This window comes from Mandrillus leucophaeus, unplaced genomic scaffold (genome assembly GCF_000951045.1).
Source record: "Mandrillus leucophaeus isolate KB7577 unplaced genomic scaffold, Mleu.le_1.0 Scaffold261, whole genome shotgun sequence".
NCBI lineage: Eukaryota > Metazoa > Chordata > Mammalia > Primates > Cercopithecidae > Mandrillus > Mandrillus leucophaeus.
The window spans coordinates 934,883-949,947 of NW_012102710.1; the positions used below are offsets into that span (position 1 = coordinate 934,883).

The 15,065-nt window shown below is 39.7% G+C and overlaps 1 protein-coding gene and 1 pseudogene across 2 annotated transcripts in view; one reads left to right on the top strand and one right to left on the bottom strand.

Annotated features, from left to right (window-relative positions):
- Window positions 1-15,065, bottom strand: part of CD38 (CD38 molecule) — a 68,657-nt gene that overhangs the window by 31,398 nt on the left and 22,194 nt on the right. The window contains exon 2 of the mRNA XM_011984105.1: window positions 1,360-1,489. Coding sequence (XP_011839495.1) covers window positions 1,360-1,489 — 130 coding nt within the window. The remainder of the gene's footprint in view (window positions 1-1,359; window positions 1,490-15,065) is intronic.
- Window positions 13,103-13,738, top strand: LOC105542528 (annotated as a pseudogene). Its single transcript, XR_001006480.1, has one exon. The product of XR_001006480.1 is annotated as a cell division control protein 42 homolog pseudogene (transcript).

Sequence of the window (15,065 nt, forward strand, 5' to 3'; positions counted from 1 at the left end):
GTTCCAAGCACCACTGGGGCACGAAAAACACTCCTGCACCTAGCTTGGTGTCTGCCCAAACAGCAGCTCAGTTTTGTGCTTGAAATCCAGGGCCCTGGTGGTGTAGACACATGAGGAAACCTCCTGATCTCAGATGGAAATGCAGAAATCACCCACCTTCTGCATCAGTCTCACTGGGAGCTGCAGACTGGAGCTGTTCCTATTCAGCCATCTTGGCTCCTCCCCCTATTCATTCTAAATGGGAGTCAGTGAAGGATACTGGTTTAAAGCATGGGACCGAAAACCCCAGTCCTCATTGAAGCCCAGCATCATCATCACTTATCACATGTTTCACCTTGAGCAACCAAAACATCACTAAGCCCCACTTTCTACACCTGTAAAATGGTAACGATAATGACTGAAATAAACTAATGGGGTGCTAGGGAAATTAACTGAGATAAATGCAAGTAAATTGCTTAGCATACTATCCATCGCATAGTCACTTATTTGACAAATGTCAGCCTGGGTTATTATTTGCCAAACATCTTTTCTGCATAGGGCATCATGCCTCGTGAATGGAGAAGTTTCACAATGACTCCAGCTCACTAACAATGGAATGAGAGGCTGAAATTTCTGGGTGGTTTTAAGGGCTTCACAAAGAAAATTTTAGGCATGCGGAATTTTGCCTTAAACATCGACTATAGAAAAGGTGCACTCTGATAGACCTTTTCCAATATAACCAATGTATTAGAATCCAGGCCTCTGTGGCTCCAAGTCTCATACTACTTACATTTAAACTGGTCACTTTCAAGCCTGCCAAACTTGGGCAACACTGGTCAGCTAAACACACCAAGCCTCAGTTTTCTCACTGGTAAAATGGGGATGCTGACACCTGACCTGCCCATTCCACAGAATGGCTATGAAGGCCTAAGAAGATAAGGATTAGGAGAGTCTTTTGTAAGCAAGAAAAAGAAAAAAAGCACTCTGCAAGTGTAATTTGGCATTGTTATTATTACTACTACTACTATCATTAAGTCAGGGGAAAGTTTTGTTATTATATAGGTTGTGTTAATTTGTTTGTTTGAGTTGGGTTTGGTGTTAGGTTTTTTCTGCCTAGTTTTTGGCCAAAGCCCCTTTCCTATTTCTGTATCCCCATTTATCTTATCCCCATTTATCTCTTATCTCCCTTCTCCAGAAGTACTAAATCTTGATTATATCATGGCCCCTCAATGGCCTGCAAATTCCATTCCTACCAACCACACTCACACTATAATGTATGGATTTTTCCTCTTCCTTCATTCTAATCAAAATTTGGACCCATGAATTTTTACCACTGGCTTTTATCCCCAGTTTTAAAATCAATGGCATACCCCCAATTACCTTGTTGCAAGGTACGGTCTGAGTTCCCAACTTCACTAGTGGCTGATAGTCTTCTTCTGTAATGTTGCAAGGATATTTTGAAATAAATGCACCCTTGAATGCATCCCATACACTTTGGCAGTCTACATGTCTGTGAGATAAAACACAGAAAATAAAACATAAATTATTCTATTTAAAAAATATTTTTGGAGCATAATTATTTTTTAGAATCTCATTTAGGAAGCATCTATCATATGCCAGGTAGTCCATACCTATCATCTCATCTCACATGTGGTCTACCAGGGGTACAAAGAGAAGCTGATACCATTCCTTCTGACACTATTCCAAATAATAGAAAAACAGGGACTCCTCCATAAGTCATTTTATGAGGCCAGTATCATCCTGATACTGAAACCTGGCAGAGACACAACAAAAAAGAAAATTTCAGTCCAATATCCCTGATGAACATCAATGCAAAAATCCTCACTAAAATACTGACAAACTGAATCCAGCAGCACATCAAAAAGCTTATCTACCATGATCAAGTAGGCTTCATCTCTGGTATGCAAGTCTGGTTCAACATACACAAATCAATAAACATAATCCATCACATAAACAGAACCAATGACAAAAACCACATGATTATCTCAATAGATGCAGAAAAGTCCTTCAATAAAATTCAACATCCCTTCAGGCTAAAAACTCTCCATAAACTAGGTATCGATGGAACATATCTCAAAATAATAAGAGCTATTTCTGACAAACCCATAGCCCATATCATACTAAATGGGCAAAAGTTGGAAGCATTCCCATCGAAAAGTGGTGTAAGACAAGGATGCCCTCTCTCACCACTCCTATTCAACATAATATTGAAGTTCTGGCCAGAGCAATCAGACAAAATAAATAAATAAAGGGTACTCATATAGGAAGAGAGAAAGTCAAATTGTCTCTGTTAGGAAACCCCATCATCTCAGTACAAAACCTCCTTAAGCTGAGAAGCAACTTCAGCAAAGTCTCAGGATACAAAATCAATGTGCAAAAATCACAAGCATTCCTATACACCAAAAATAGACAAGCAGAGAGCCAAATTATGAGTGAACACCCATTCAGAATTGCTACAAAGAGAATAAAATACCTAGGAATACAACTTATAAGAGACATAAAGGACCTCTTCAAGGAGAACTACAAACCTCTTAAGGAAATAAGAAAGGAAACAAACAAATAGAAAAAAAATCCATGCTCATGGATAGGAAGAATAAATATCGTGAAAATGGCCATACTGCCCAAAGTAATTTATAGATTCAATGCCATTCCCATCAAGCTACCATTGACTTTCTTCATAGAATTAGAAAAAAACTACTTTAAATTTCCTATGGAACCAAAAAAGAGTCCATATAGCCAAGACAATTCTAAGCAAAAAGAACAAAGCCGGAGGCATCACATTACCTGACTACAAAGTGTACTACAAGACTACAGTAATCAAAACAGCATGGTACCAGTACCAAAACAGATATATAGACCAATGGAACAGAATGGAGGCCTTGGCCATGCACAGTGGCTCATGCCTGTAATCCCAGCACTTTGGGAGGCCAAGGCGGGCAGATCACAGGTAAGGAGTTCAAGACCAGCCTGACCAACATGGTGAAACCCCATCTCTACTAAAAATACAAAAATTAGCCAGGCGTGGTGGTGCGTGCCTGTAATCCCAGCTACTCAGGAAGCTGAGGCAGGAGAATTGCTTGAACCAGGGAGGCAGAGGTTGCAGTGAGCCGAGATCGTGCCACTGCACTCCAGCCTGGGTGACACGGCAAGATCTCGTCTCAAAGAAAAAAAAAAAAAAAAAAAAACAGAACGGAGACCTCAGAAATAATACCACACATCTATAACCATCTGATCTTCAGCAAACCTGACAAAAACAAGCAACTGGGAAAGGATTTCCTATTTAATTAATGGTGCCAGGAAAACTGGCTAGCCATAAACAGAAAGCAAAAACTGGACCCCTTCCTTACACCTTATACAAAAATTAACTCAAGATGGATTAAAGACTTAAATGTAAAACCTAAAACCATAAAAACCCTAGAAGAAAATCTATGCAATACCATTCAGGACATAGGCATGGGCAAAGACTTCATGACTAAAACACCAAAAGCAATTGCCACAAAAGCCAAAATTGACAAATGGGATCTAATTAAACTAAAGAGCTTCTGCACACCAAAAGAAACTATCATCAGAGTGAACAAGCAACTGACAGAATGGGAGAAAAATTTTGCAATCTATCCATCTGACAAAGGTCTAATATTCAGAATCTACAAGGAACTTAAACAAATTTACAAGAAAAAAATAACCCCATCAAAAAGTGGGCGAAGGTTGTTAACAGATGCTTCTCAAAAGAAGACATTTATGCAGCCAACAAACATATGAAAAAAACCTTATCATCACTGGTCATTAGAGAAATGCAAATCAAAACCACAATGGATACCATCTCATGCCAGTTAGAATGATGATCATTAAAAACTCAGGAAGAAACCAATGCTGATGAGGCTATGGAGAAATAGGAATGCTTTTACACTCTTGGTGGGAGTGTGAATTAGTTCAACCACTGTGGAAGACAGTGTGGCGATTCCTCAAGGATCTAGAACCAGAAATACCATTTGACCCAGCAATCCCATTATTGGGTATATACCCAAAGGAGTATAAATCATTCTACTATAAAGACACATCCACACGTATGTTTATTGAAGCACTATTTACAAGACTTAGAGCCAACCCAAATGCCCATAAATGATAGACTGAATAAAGAAAATGTGGCACACATACACCATGGAATACATAAAAAAGAATGAGTTTATGTCCTTTGCAGGGACATGGATGAAGCTGGAAGCCATCATTCTCAGCTAAAAAGCACAGGAACAGAAAACCAAACACCGCATGTTCTCACTCATAAGTTGGAGTTGAACAGTGAGAACAGATGGACACAGGGAGGGGAACAACACACACTGGGGCCTATTCGGGGGTTGGGGGCAATGGGAGGGAGAGCATTAGGACAAATACCTAATGCATGTGGGGCTTAAAACCTAGATAATGGGTTGATAGGTGCAGCAAATCACCATGGCACATGTATACCTATGTGACAAAACTGCACGTTCTGCACATGTATCCCACAACTTAAAGTAAACTTTAAAAAAGATAACTCAAAAATCAATCAATTTAATATGCTGTATTTTGTAGAATAAATGACAAAAACCATATGATCATCTCTAAAGACACAAACAAAAATATTAGACAAAATCCAACACTCTTCTGATGAAAAAAAAACAGTGAGAAAATTACAAATAAAATGAAATTTCCTCAACCTGATAAAATTCATCTATTAAACCCCACAGCTAACATTACACATAATGGCAAAAGACTGGATGCTCCCCCTTAAGATCAAGTACAGTCCAAAGATGTCTGATTTCATTACTTATATTCAACATTGTATTGGAGTTCTAGCCAAGGAATTTAGGTGAGAAAAAGAAACTAAACTCATCCAGATTAGAAAGGAAGAAGTAAACCTATCCCCTTAATGGATGACATGACACTGTATATAGAAAATTCTAAGAAATCCACAAAAAGGAAACTGTTAGAACGAATGAACATGTTCAGCAAGGTTTCAGGTTACAAAATCAGTATACAAAAGTCAATTGCATTTCTATATACTATCAATGAAAAATATAAAATTGAAATTTAAAAAATTCCATTCATAATAGCAGCAAAACAACTAATATTCTCAGGAGTAAATATAACAAAGAACTATAGGACGGGAATGCTGAAAAATCCAGAACACTGTTAAAAAGTAAAGAAGACCTGAAAGAATGGAAAAACAGTCTACATTCATGGATCAGAAGACTTAAGACTTAGTATTTTTTTGTTTATTTTTTGGTTTTTGTTTTTGAGACGGAATCTCACCCTGTTGCCCAGGCTGGAGTGCAATGGCGCAATCTTGGCTCACTGCAACCTCCGCCTCCCGGGTTCAAATAATTCTCCTGCCTCAGCCTCCTGAGTAGCTGGGATTACAGGCACACACCACCATGCCTAGTTTTTTATTGTTATTTTTTTTTAGTAGAAACGGGGTTTTACCATGTTAGCCAGGCTGGTCTCGAACTCCTGACCTCGTGATCCACCCGCCTCGGCCTCCCAAAGTGCTGGGATTACAGGCGTGAGCCACTGCGCCCGGCCAGAAGACTTAATATTGTTAAGATGACAGTATTCTCTAAGCTGATTTACAGCTTTGATGCAATAGGCATAAAAATCCCAGTTCCCTCTTTTGCAGATAGTGACAGTTTATCCTAAAATTCACATGGAAATGTAAGGAACACAGAAGAGCCAAAAATCCTGAGAAAGAAGACCAAAGTTGAAGAGACACATGCTTCCTGATTTCAAAACTTACTACAATGCTAGTAATCAAGACAATTGGTACTGGCATAATGATGTAATCACAGGACCAGTTCTAACTGGCCCTACTCTGTTGATAATAGTATGTCAAGTTATTATACAGGCACAAAGCCAAAAAGTTGTAAGTCATGCAGCTGAAGAATGCAGAAAAGAAGACGTCAACCTTGAATAAATAACACCCAGAAGAAAAATTCCTCTCCTCCCCACCACAGAAGCAAATGGTCAAGACATGACTGGAACCTGAGGGCCCAAACATTTTTAAAAGCAAGAAACCTGAGCCCAAGCATGTCCAGTGTTAAGACCCCTTACCAAACCTTACCATAAATGGTCTTGTTTAAAGTCCTTCCAATCGAAACCTGCCCCACCAGTGCTTCTGCATACTAGCTTACCCTCCCTAACCCGTAAAACTTGTCCCAGATCCCAGATAGGGAGACAGATTTGAACTTTGCCTCCTAATTCCTTGCAAGCCAACCTCACGATAAAGGTTTTGCTTTTCTCAAAAACCAGTTCCATAATATTGGCTTCTCTATCTGTCAGGCAGCAAGCACATTGTTCAGTAACAATGACAGAAATATAGATCAATGGAATAAAGAGTCCAGAAATAAAGTCTTAGAGTTATCATCAATTAATTTTAGACAAGAGTGCCAAGGCCATTCAATGGGGAAAAAAAATCACTTTTCAACAAATGGTGCAGGGACAACGAGATATGCACATGCAAAAGAATAAATTAGGACCCCTATTTTACACCACATACAAAAATTGTCTCAAAATGAATGAAAGACCTAAGTATAAGAGGTAAAATTTAAAAATTCTTAGAGGCAAACATAGAATAAAGAAATTGTCATAACCTTAGATTAGGCAATTATTTCTTAAATATGATACCAAAAGCACAGCAACAAAAGAAAAAATATATAAATTACACTTTATCAAAATAAAAATCCTATGTTCTTCAAAGGACACCATCAAGAAAGTGAAAATAAAATTCACAGAATGGATTAAAATATTTGCAAATATTATTTATGTTTCAGGACTTGCATGCAGAATAATAAAGAGCTCTTATAATTCAATAATAAATGGATAACCCAATTAACAAATAGGCCAATAATTTTATACACTTTTTTAAAAGAGATATAAAAATGGCTAATAAACACATTTAAAAATGCTCAACATCATTAGTCACTAGGAAAGTGGAAATCAAAACCAAGAGATACCACTTACCCACTCACTAGGATTGGGTTAGGGGTTGAATTATGTCCCATTTGAAATTCACATGATGAAGTCCTCAGTCCAGTACCTTAAAATGTGACCGTTTAAAAATAGAACAGTTGCATGTGTAATTAATTAATGCAAGGGTGGCATCCAACAATCATGTTTTAATAAGCCCTCCAGGCAATTCTGATGCAAGTTTAGGTTTGAGAATCATTGGGTTATACACAAAAATGTGAAGAGTTCAACAGTGGTTTCTTTCCAATATCTGAGCACCATATTTCTACTTCATCCACACTCGCCTTTGACAGCCCTGCCAGGAAACCATTATTAACCTGGTTTTCTCCGTACATTATATATTTAAGGGAAAAAAAGCTTATTACATTTTGTATTTCAATGTCAATCAAACTTTATGGGGGACCATTGTGGATAGTTTAGAGAAAAGAGATTTGGCATCGATTTTGCTTTAGGGAATCTTGTTTTGATTCCATTAATTAATGCAGTGGCCTTCTCGGGAACTTCCTGTTCCCATACTCCAACTCCCTCCTAACACTCTTCTACATCTTTCCTTAGCAGCATCTTTGCAGACAAAGATGGAAGAATAAGATAATTTTCTGCTATAAAAGATCTGGCCGGAAGGAGAAATTCATGTGCACTGAGCACCTACATGTACCAGATGCTTTCAAGAGTGTGTTCATATATAATCACCAAAACTTGTAATGAGTCCCACAGAGAATTAAAAAACCTCCAAAATTATTTTTATTCTTCTTGGGTATATATACCCTACTTCAAGAAACATTACCTCAGCATTCAAGAAAAGTCCAGGTTACAAATTTAACAGAATTCCTTGTTTAGATGGAGCAGAGCTATAGAGCATTAGAGTTGAAACAGACCTCGGAAGAGTTTGTAACTTAACTCTTTGCCCTTTCTACATCTTATGAATCCGAGCTTTCAGTGTGCCCTACAAATATGAGAAAACGAGGAGAGGCAATGAGAAATCTGGGGGCAGGTTTTATGAAGCTATTTCTTTTATCCTAAAGCCAAACACCTCACCTTGGTTGTGCAAGTCAATTTTTTGTTGTTGGTTTAGATATATATGTTGAAATAAAAAGGGATTGGGACTGCAGTAGACAGGGATGGGGGCAGATCTTTCTGACTAAAGAAGCAGCAGAGAAGGACTGAGTCATTTCTGGAAGTTCAATAATATTTTTCTTCAAAGATTCTTCTGTTCCAAAATTGGAAACCTTCATCAGGAGAGGTCTAGGAATACCTGCAGTTGGGACGGGGAGACAGTGTCGTGGCAATTGTTAGCTCAGCAGCCGTTCCTGAGAGCTCATTCTGTGCCTGTGATTCACTTCTTCCTAAACCAGAAGTGCTGTTGAAAGTCAGAGGTTCTCATCCCTGGCCACACTTCAAGTTCACCTGAAGAGCTTTGGAAAAGATGCAGTGCCTGCTTTCAGACCCACCAAGTCAGAATGGGGAAAGTGGAAGACCCCAAAACTAAGAATTTCTAAAGAGATCTCCAGATGATTCTAATGGTCAACTAGTGGTGATGACAAGTAACCTGATAAAACCCTTTCATTTCGCAAATGAGGAAAAGGAAGTTTACAAAGGAAATGTGACTAGCCCGAGGTCACACAGCTGTTAAATGTTAGACAACTAGTTTTTCAACTGAGTTTTCCCCAGCACTTAGGCAGAACCAGAACCCGCAAGTGTCTCCTGATTCCCTCCACCACCTCCCTCTGCTGCTACTGCCTTACTTTACTTCCATTTCTTACAACCAGTTAGCCAACAATCAGCAATGACTAATCATTGTAACAATTTTAACAATCACAACAATTAACATTTACCAAGTGCTTTCTTCACGTAGCCATCTGGCTAAGCGTCTTACAGGCATCTCATTGAGTCCTCATTCACACAAACCTATTATCTCCAGTTTACCTATAAACTCAGAAGACCAAATAACTTGCCCAACACTCCACAACTAGAATATCCCAGCCAGAATTTGCATCTTGTACTGTCCAAGTCCAGACCACATACTCTTAGACACTTCATCAGACAGCCTCCCAAGAGGCCATCCCAAACACTGCTTCCAAGAACAGACAGGAGCCCTCTACAATATTTTTAGAGAAAGAAAAGCTTTTTTAAATAGCTGTTTTTCCAGAGCCACCTGACCCAGCCACCATGATGGAACCAAATAGTTACCAGAAAGCCCAGACAAGGCTAATGCAATCAAGCAAACAAATCTGAAAGTAATTCATAACATCATTTTGAACTGTTCAACTATAATTCCTTCATCCTAATACCTTAAAACCAGGGCATCGTCAATGATTTTCTGTCCAAAACAAAAAAACTTGGAGAAATCACCCCACACTGATCAATCCATGTTTTAAGAATAGCTATCGCTGGACAGTAGTATAGAGTTGTTTTGTGATCTTCTATTCTCCTTCTTATATTCTCAATTTTTCTGTGATAAGCATATATTACAATGGGGGTCATGACAAAACTTTGATTTTCTTGTTAAATTGCCTGGGCAACTATACCAAATGTTGGAGAATCTTGGAGGTAAGGTCTTAGGAAATGGGAACATCTCAGGTCCAAGCACCCTTGGTGGTCACCTGTTATTTCTGTGCCTCTCCCAGGTCTCTTGGCCATGATGTATCCTTTCGCATCCCTCATCCAGATAAAGACCACACTGTGTAACCAGGTAAGACAATGTTGGTGCCCCAGACCCATGTACTGAAGTCTAATGATGTGAAATGTGGAGTGGAGTGGGAGGCTAGGACTACAGACCTCTTCCAACACAGCTTTCTCCCCAAACACTTCCTTGCATCCTTAAGCAAAATTGGATACCAAATCACACAAGAATCACAGAACATACCCAGAATCACAGTACGAATAACGTCAGGGAGACAGGTAATGAAGAGGCTTAAACGAAGCAAAGAGAGAATGAGAGAATGGCACGACCTGCAAAGCCCCGCTGGTCCTGCCTTCCTTCCTGCATGGGACACATGCTTTCAGGCCCAGAAGAATGAATATGGCCACTAAGTGAGGTTTTGTGGGGTCCTCACACAGTCAAAGGGATCTAAGGGATGAAGTCTCCAATTTATTTCAGAGAGAATTGTACAGTTTACGTGATCTTCCAGGGAATCATGCCTCACGGATTCTGAATTTAGTTTTCAGAAATAATCCTTTAATCAAGGACATCCTGCTAAGGGTATTCTAGAGATGGATCTCTTTGTTTTAGCAAATATTTTCAGTCTATCTGCCTAGAGCTCCAATAGAAAAGGAGATTAGACCAGCTCACCTGCCTTCCTCTGGTTCCCTCGAGTTCTCTCTCTCTCCTCAAATTGAGTAAAGTGATCCCAGTCTAGCTGTTTTAGCTCCTTCCTTCTGGGACCTCACATGCACGGGTTGTATTGTTTGTGGAGATGTTGGTAATGACAAAGCAGTGCAGCCCCCCGACACTCAGGAGCTGGCCTGGTCCCCACAGCTGGGCGTTAGTGTTCTCCACCTGAGCATAATCAACTCCGTGGGACACTAGCATCAGACAAGGCCACTGCGTACGTGGTCTGTCACCACGATAGGCCATGATGTGAACACAAGCAAAAACGGCATCCAAACCACAAAGTAACAGCCAAACATCCTTTTATCACAGCTGATAGGAGTGACTGCCGCTTCTTTACTTATTACAGCTTCAGCCTTCTCATTCTTGCAGCCCAGTAGAGGAAATTTATTTAAACATCCTACCGCAGACTTACCACCATCCCCCTACTTCCTAGCAGCATCCAGGAAAAGCCAGCCTCCTTGAACCTTTCCCCCACATCTCCTAAAACAAGCCCAAATCCTCAGTAAGCCCTTCTAATGTCATCAGATAAAACCTGTCCTACCCTCATGGGTCCCTATGCTGAGTGTCCTCCCTTCTTGCAGACAGCAACAAACCCATCTTTTTCAATTACAGTGTGTTCCTGGTGGTTTTAGGTTGCGGAGGCATTGACAATACAATCTTGAATGGGATATCTAAGAATCAAAAGGATTATGACAATCAGACTGCCATAATCAGTGTTTATGCTTGGCCAAAGCTCCGTGATCACCTTCTGAACAAGACAACTAACCCACTGATGAAAGTTATCCTGGAAGACTGGACAAGTCTTCATCTGTTAGCAGTTTTCTGCTCACCTCCTCAAACGGTGACCTGAGGCTCAACACAGCATAGGCTGGGCATAAATGTCAAGATTCAAGATCAATGTCATGTTCTCCCCTTTCCTACCATTCTGCTCCTGCCAACAGATCCCAGACCTCTCACTCACCCTATCCCCCTGTGCATCATTCCCTCAAGTTCACCTCCTACCACTTCCTTCTACCTTCTCTGACCTACCCAAGGTGGATTGACTCCAGGTGCTCAGAGGGAGGAGGCAGCACTACCAGGAGAAAGGAAAAGTCATGATCACCAAAGAGCATTCACCACCTGCCACATTTAAATCTCACACTAGTCCATGGGCGTGGTATCAACACCACCCCTGTTTTCGAAATAAAGAGACTAAAGCTAGAGAAGTTTATTACCTTGTCCAAGTGGCAGAGCTGCCTTACATGCCAAACTTTCTTTTTGCAAAGCAATGCTGCCTCCCACAGGAAATTTACAATCATGGCCCTACCCGCAGAATAGGATTGGTTCTAACAGAAATGAGGATCTGAGACTCCAAGAGTTCTCATTCCCCTAGATGGTACAAAAGGTTCAAGACCAGAATAGGGCAGAGTTATTCCCCAGTACTGGGGTAAAGTGAGTCAGGCAAGAGGGCACAGGGCAGGAAGCGGTGAAAACACAGATATATTCGGTGGTTACATCCAGTTTGTCTGTTGTCAGCCTACTTCAGGTGTCACAGTGCTATGCTGGCACCTCTCTCTAAATCTGTACCATTCTCACAAAGAGCAACTATGTCTCAAAATCCCTGTCAATTAAAAAACATCACCTTCATAATGTGTTCCTCTCCAGGAAAACTCTCACACCCTCAATCCTCTTGCCTAAAAGCACTCAGATCTTGCAGGGTAATTACATTCATCCTTTGAATTTTACAGCTGTCAATTCCCATAGAGCAGGCTGTCTGGGCTCAAAGAAAACAAGCAGGTTAAAAACTATTAATTCTCAAATTTAAGGCTATCAGAACTTGTGTTTAAGGTAAAGACTGCCACCTTGTGGGAGAAGTGAGTGATTGGTGAGCGTCACTGAGACAATTAGGATTATCTAAGTAGAATCTTAAAATCAGAAAACTCTTCAGGCTGAAGGAAAGCTTAGAAATCATTAATTAGCTTAGAAGTCATCAACCCAGCAAATATTTATTGAGCACATACTAGGTGCTAGAACCACTTATGAGAACTTAGGGTATAACAGTGAACAAAACACAGGTCTCTGTCCTTATAGGAGTTTACATTTTACTGGAACAAAGACTGACAATAAACAACAAACATAATTAATATGTAAGTTATAAAGCATGTTAGAAATTTATAAGTTCTATGGGAAAAAGGTAAAATAGACTAGAATGAATGTCAAGAGTGATGGGGGAGGAGGTGTCAGTGGTATTAAATAGGGTGGCATTAAATATGGTGGACAGTTGACATTAAATAGGGGGGACATATTTGAGTAAAGAATTGAAGCAAGCAAGGGACTTAACTCCACAAACATCCCAGGAACACTCTAGGCAGAATAAGCATCACAAGCCATATAAGAAAAAAAATAACAAATTGGACCTTAACTAGATTTTTTTTAAAACTTTGCTTTTTAAGAGTTTTTAAAAGTTTCCATTAAAGAAAATGGAAAGGTAAGTCACAAAATGAAAGAAAATATTTTTAGTACACATCTGAGAAAGGACCTGTTTTTAGAACATATAAGCTTCCTACAAGTCAATAATAACATCAAAAAAACTAGTTTTTCTTATCACTTTTAAAGATACGTAATTACACATATTTATGGGGTGAAGGGTGACATTTCAATACATGCATGCAATGCATAATGATCGAATTTGGGTAATTGGCATATCCATTATCTCAAAGGTTTATCATTTCTTTGTGCTGGTAATGTACAAAATTTTCTCCTCTCAGTACTCGAAAACATACAATACGCCCCGGTGGAGAAGCTGAGGTCAACATCAGATTTGAAATATTTAAAGTGGATACAAAACTATTTCAGCAATGCAGACAATTAAGTGTGTTGTTGTGGGCGATGGTGCTGCTGGTAAAACATGTCTCCTGATATCCTACACAACAAACAAATTTCCATCGGAATATGTACCAACTGTTTTTGACAACTATGCTGTCACAGTTATGACTGGTGGAGAACCATATACTCTTGGGCTTTTTGATACTGCAGGGCCAGAGGATGATGACAGATTATGACCGCTGAGTTATCCACAAACAGATGTTATTTCTAGTCTGTTTTCCAGTGGTCTCTCCATCTTCATTTGAAAATGTGAAAGAAAAGTGGGTGCCTGAGATAACTCACCACTGTCCAAAGACTCCTTTCTTGCTTGTTGGGACTCAAATTGATCTCAGAGATGACCCCTCAACTATTGAGAAACTTGCCAAGAACAAACAGAAGCCTATCCCTCCAGAGACTGCTGAAAAGCTGGCCCGTGACCTGAAGGCTGTCAAGTATGTGGCATGTTCTGCACTTACACAGAAAGGCCTCAAGAATGTATTTGACGAAGCAATATTGGCTGCCCTGGAGCCTCCAGAACCGAAGAGCCGCAGGTGTGTGCTGCTATGACCATCTCTCCAGAGCCCTTTCTGCACAGCTGGTGTCGGCATCATACTAAAAGCAATGTTTAAATCAAACTAAAGATTAAAAATTAAAATTCCTTTTTGCAATAAAGACAAATGCCCTGCACCTACCCACACGCAAGGCCCATAGGTATGGCCCCCCTTTCCCCTCCCAGTACTAGTTAACTTTGAGTAATTGTGTGTTGTCAGAAAAGTGATTAGTACTAGTTTCTGTTTTGTTTCAAAAAAAAAAAAAAGGTTTTTTTTGTTTTTGTTTTTGTTTTTGTTTAAAAGCAAGGCATGCTTGTGGATGACTGTAACAGACTAATTGGAATTGTTGAAGCTGCTCCCTGGTTCCACTCTGGAGACATCTGGCACATCTTAGTGTTTTGTTTTGGTTTTTTTCTCCTTTTTTTGGGGGGGGAGTGTGTGTGGGGTTTGTTTTTTAGTCTTGTTTTTTTAATTCATTAACCAGTGGATAGCCCTTAAGGGGAGGATGGATTGATTCCACATTCCACTTCCTAGATCTAGTTTAGAAAACATGTTCTCCATCTGGTGCTCTTAGGAAGGAGTATAGTAAATGCCTCATTTAATAACATACTCCTTTTTTGAAAGTTGCCTTTTCTCTCCACCCTTGAGTAGATCCAGTATTTGATGAAGCTCATGAAAGTGGGTGGAGCCTGTCTTGCCCCTCCTCTTTTCTAGGACACACTATATGTGACTGTGACTTTCAAGGACATTTGTTTGCCATTCACTGTTTTTTTGGGGAAGTTGATTTCTAACTTCTTTCACTGATAAATGAAGAAAAGTATTGCACCTTTGAAATGCACCAAATGAATTGAGTTTGTAATTAAAAAAAAATTTTTCCCTCTCAGTCATTATCTTATATGCTTAGCATAGATTTGCAGCTCAGTAGTATATGGTGTTCCTAGAATGCAGCTGAAGACCTGGTATGTAGAGGAAATACGAGGGGTGGTGCTAGAAGACAGACATCTGTGGAATGATTCACATCTTCTCAAGTTAGGAGGATGGAGGCCTGCTTCATTAAGAAGCTGGGGGTAGGGTGGGGGTGGGAAGAACACTTAACAACATGGGGACCAGTCAGGGGAATCCCCTTATTTCTGTTTTGCATATGAGGAACACTACAGCAGCCAGGTGAGGCTCTCTAGTTGAATAAAAATCATGGAAAGGGTCTTAATGAAGACTCTTAATAAGTGTTAATAGGGATTTTATCAGCTTATTTTGGTTGCAGTTTCCAATTTTTAAAAATGTTGAGGTAATCTTTCCCACCTTCCCAATCCTAATTCTTGTAGATTCATTAGTGTTGAACCAAT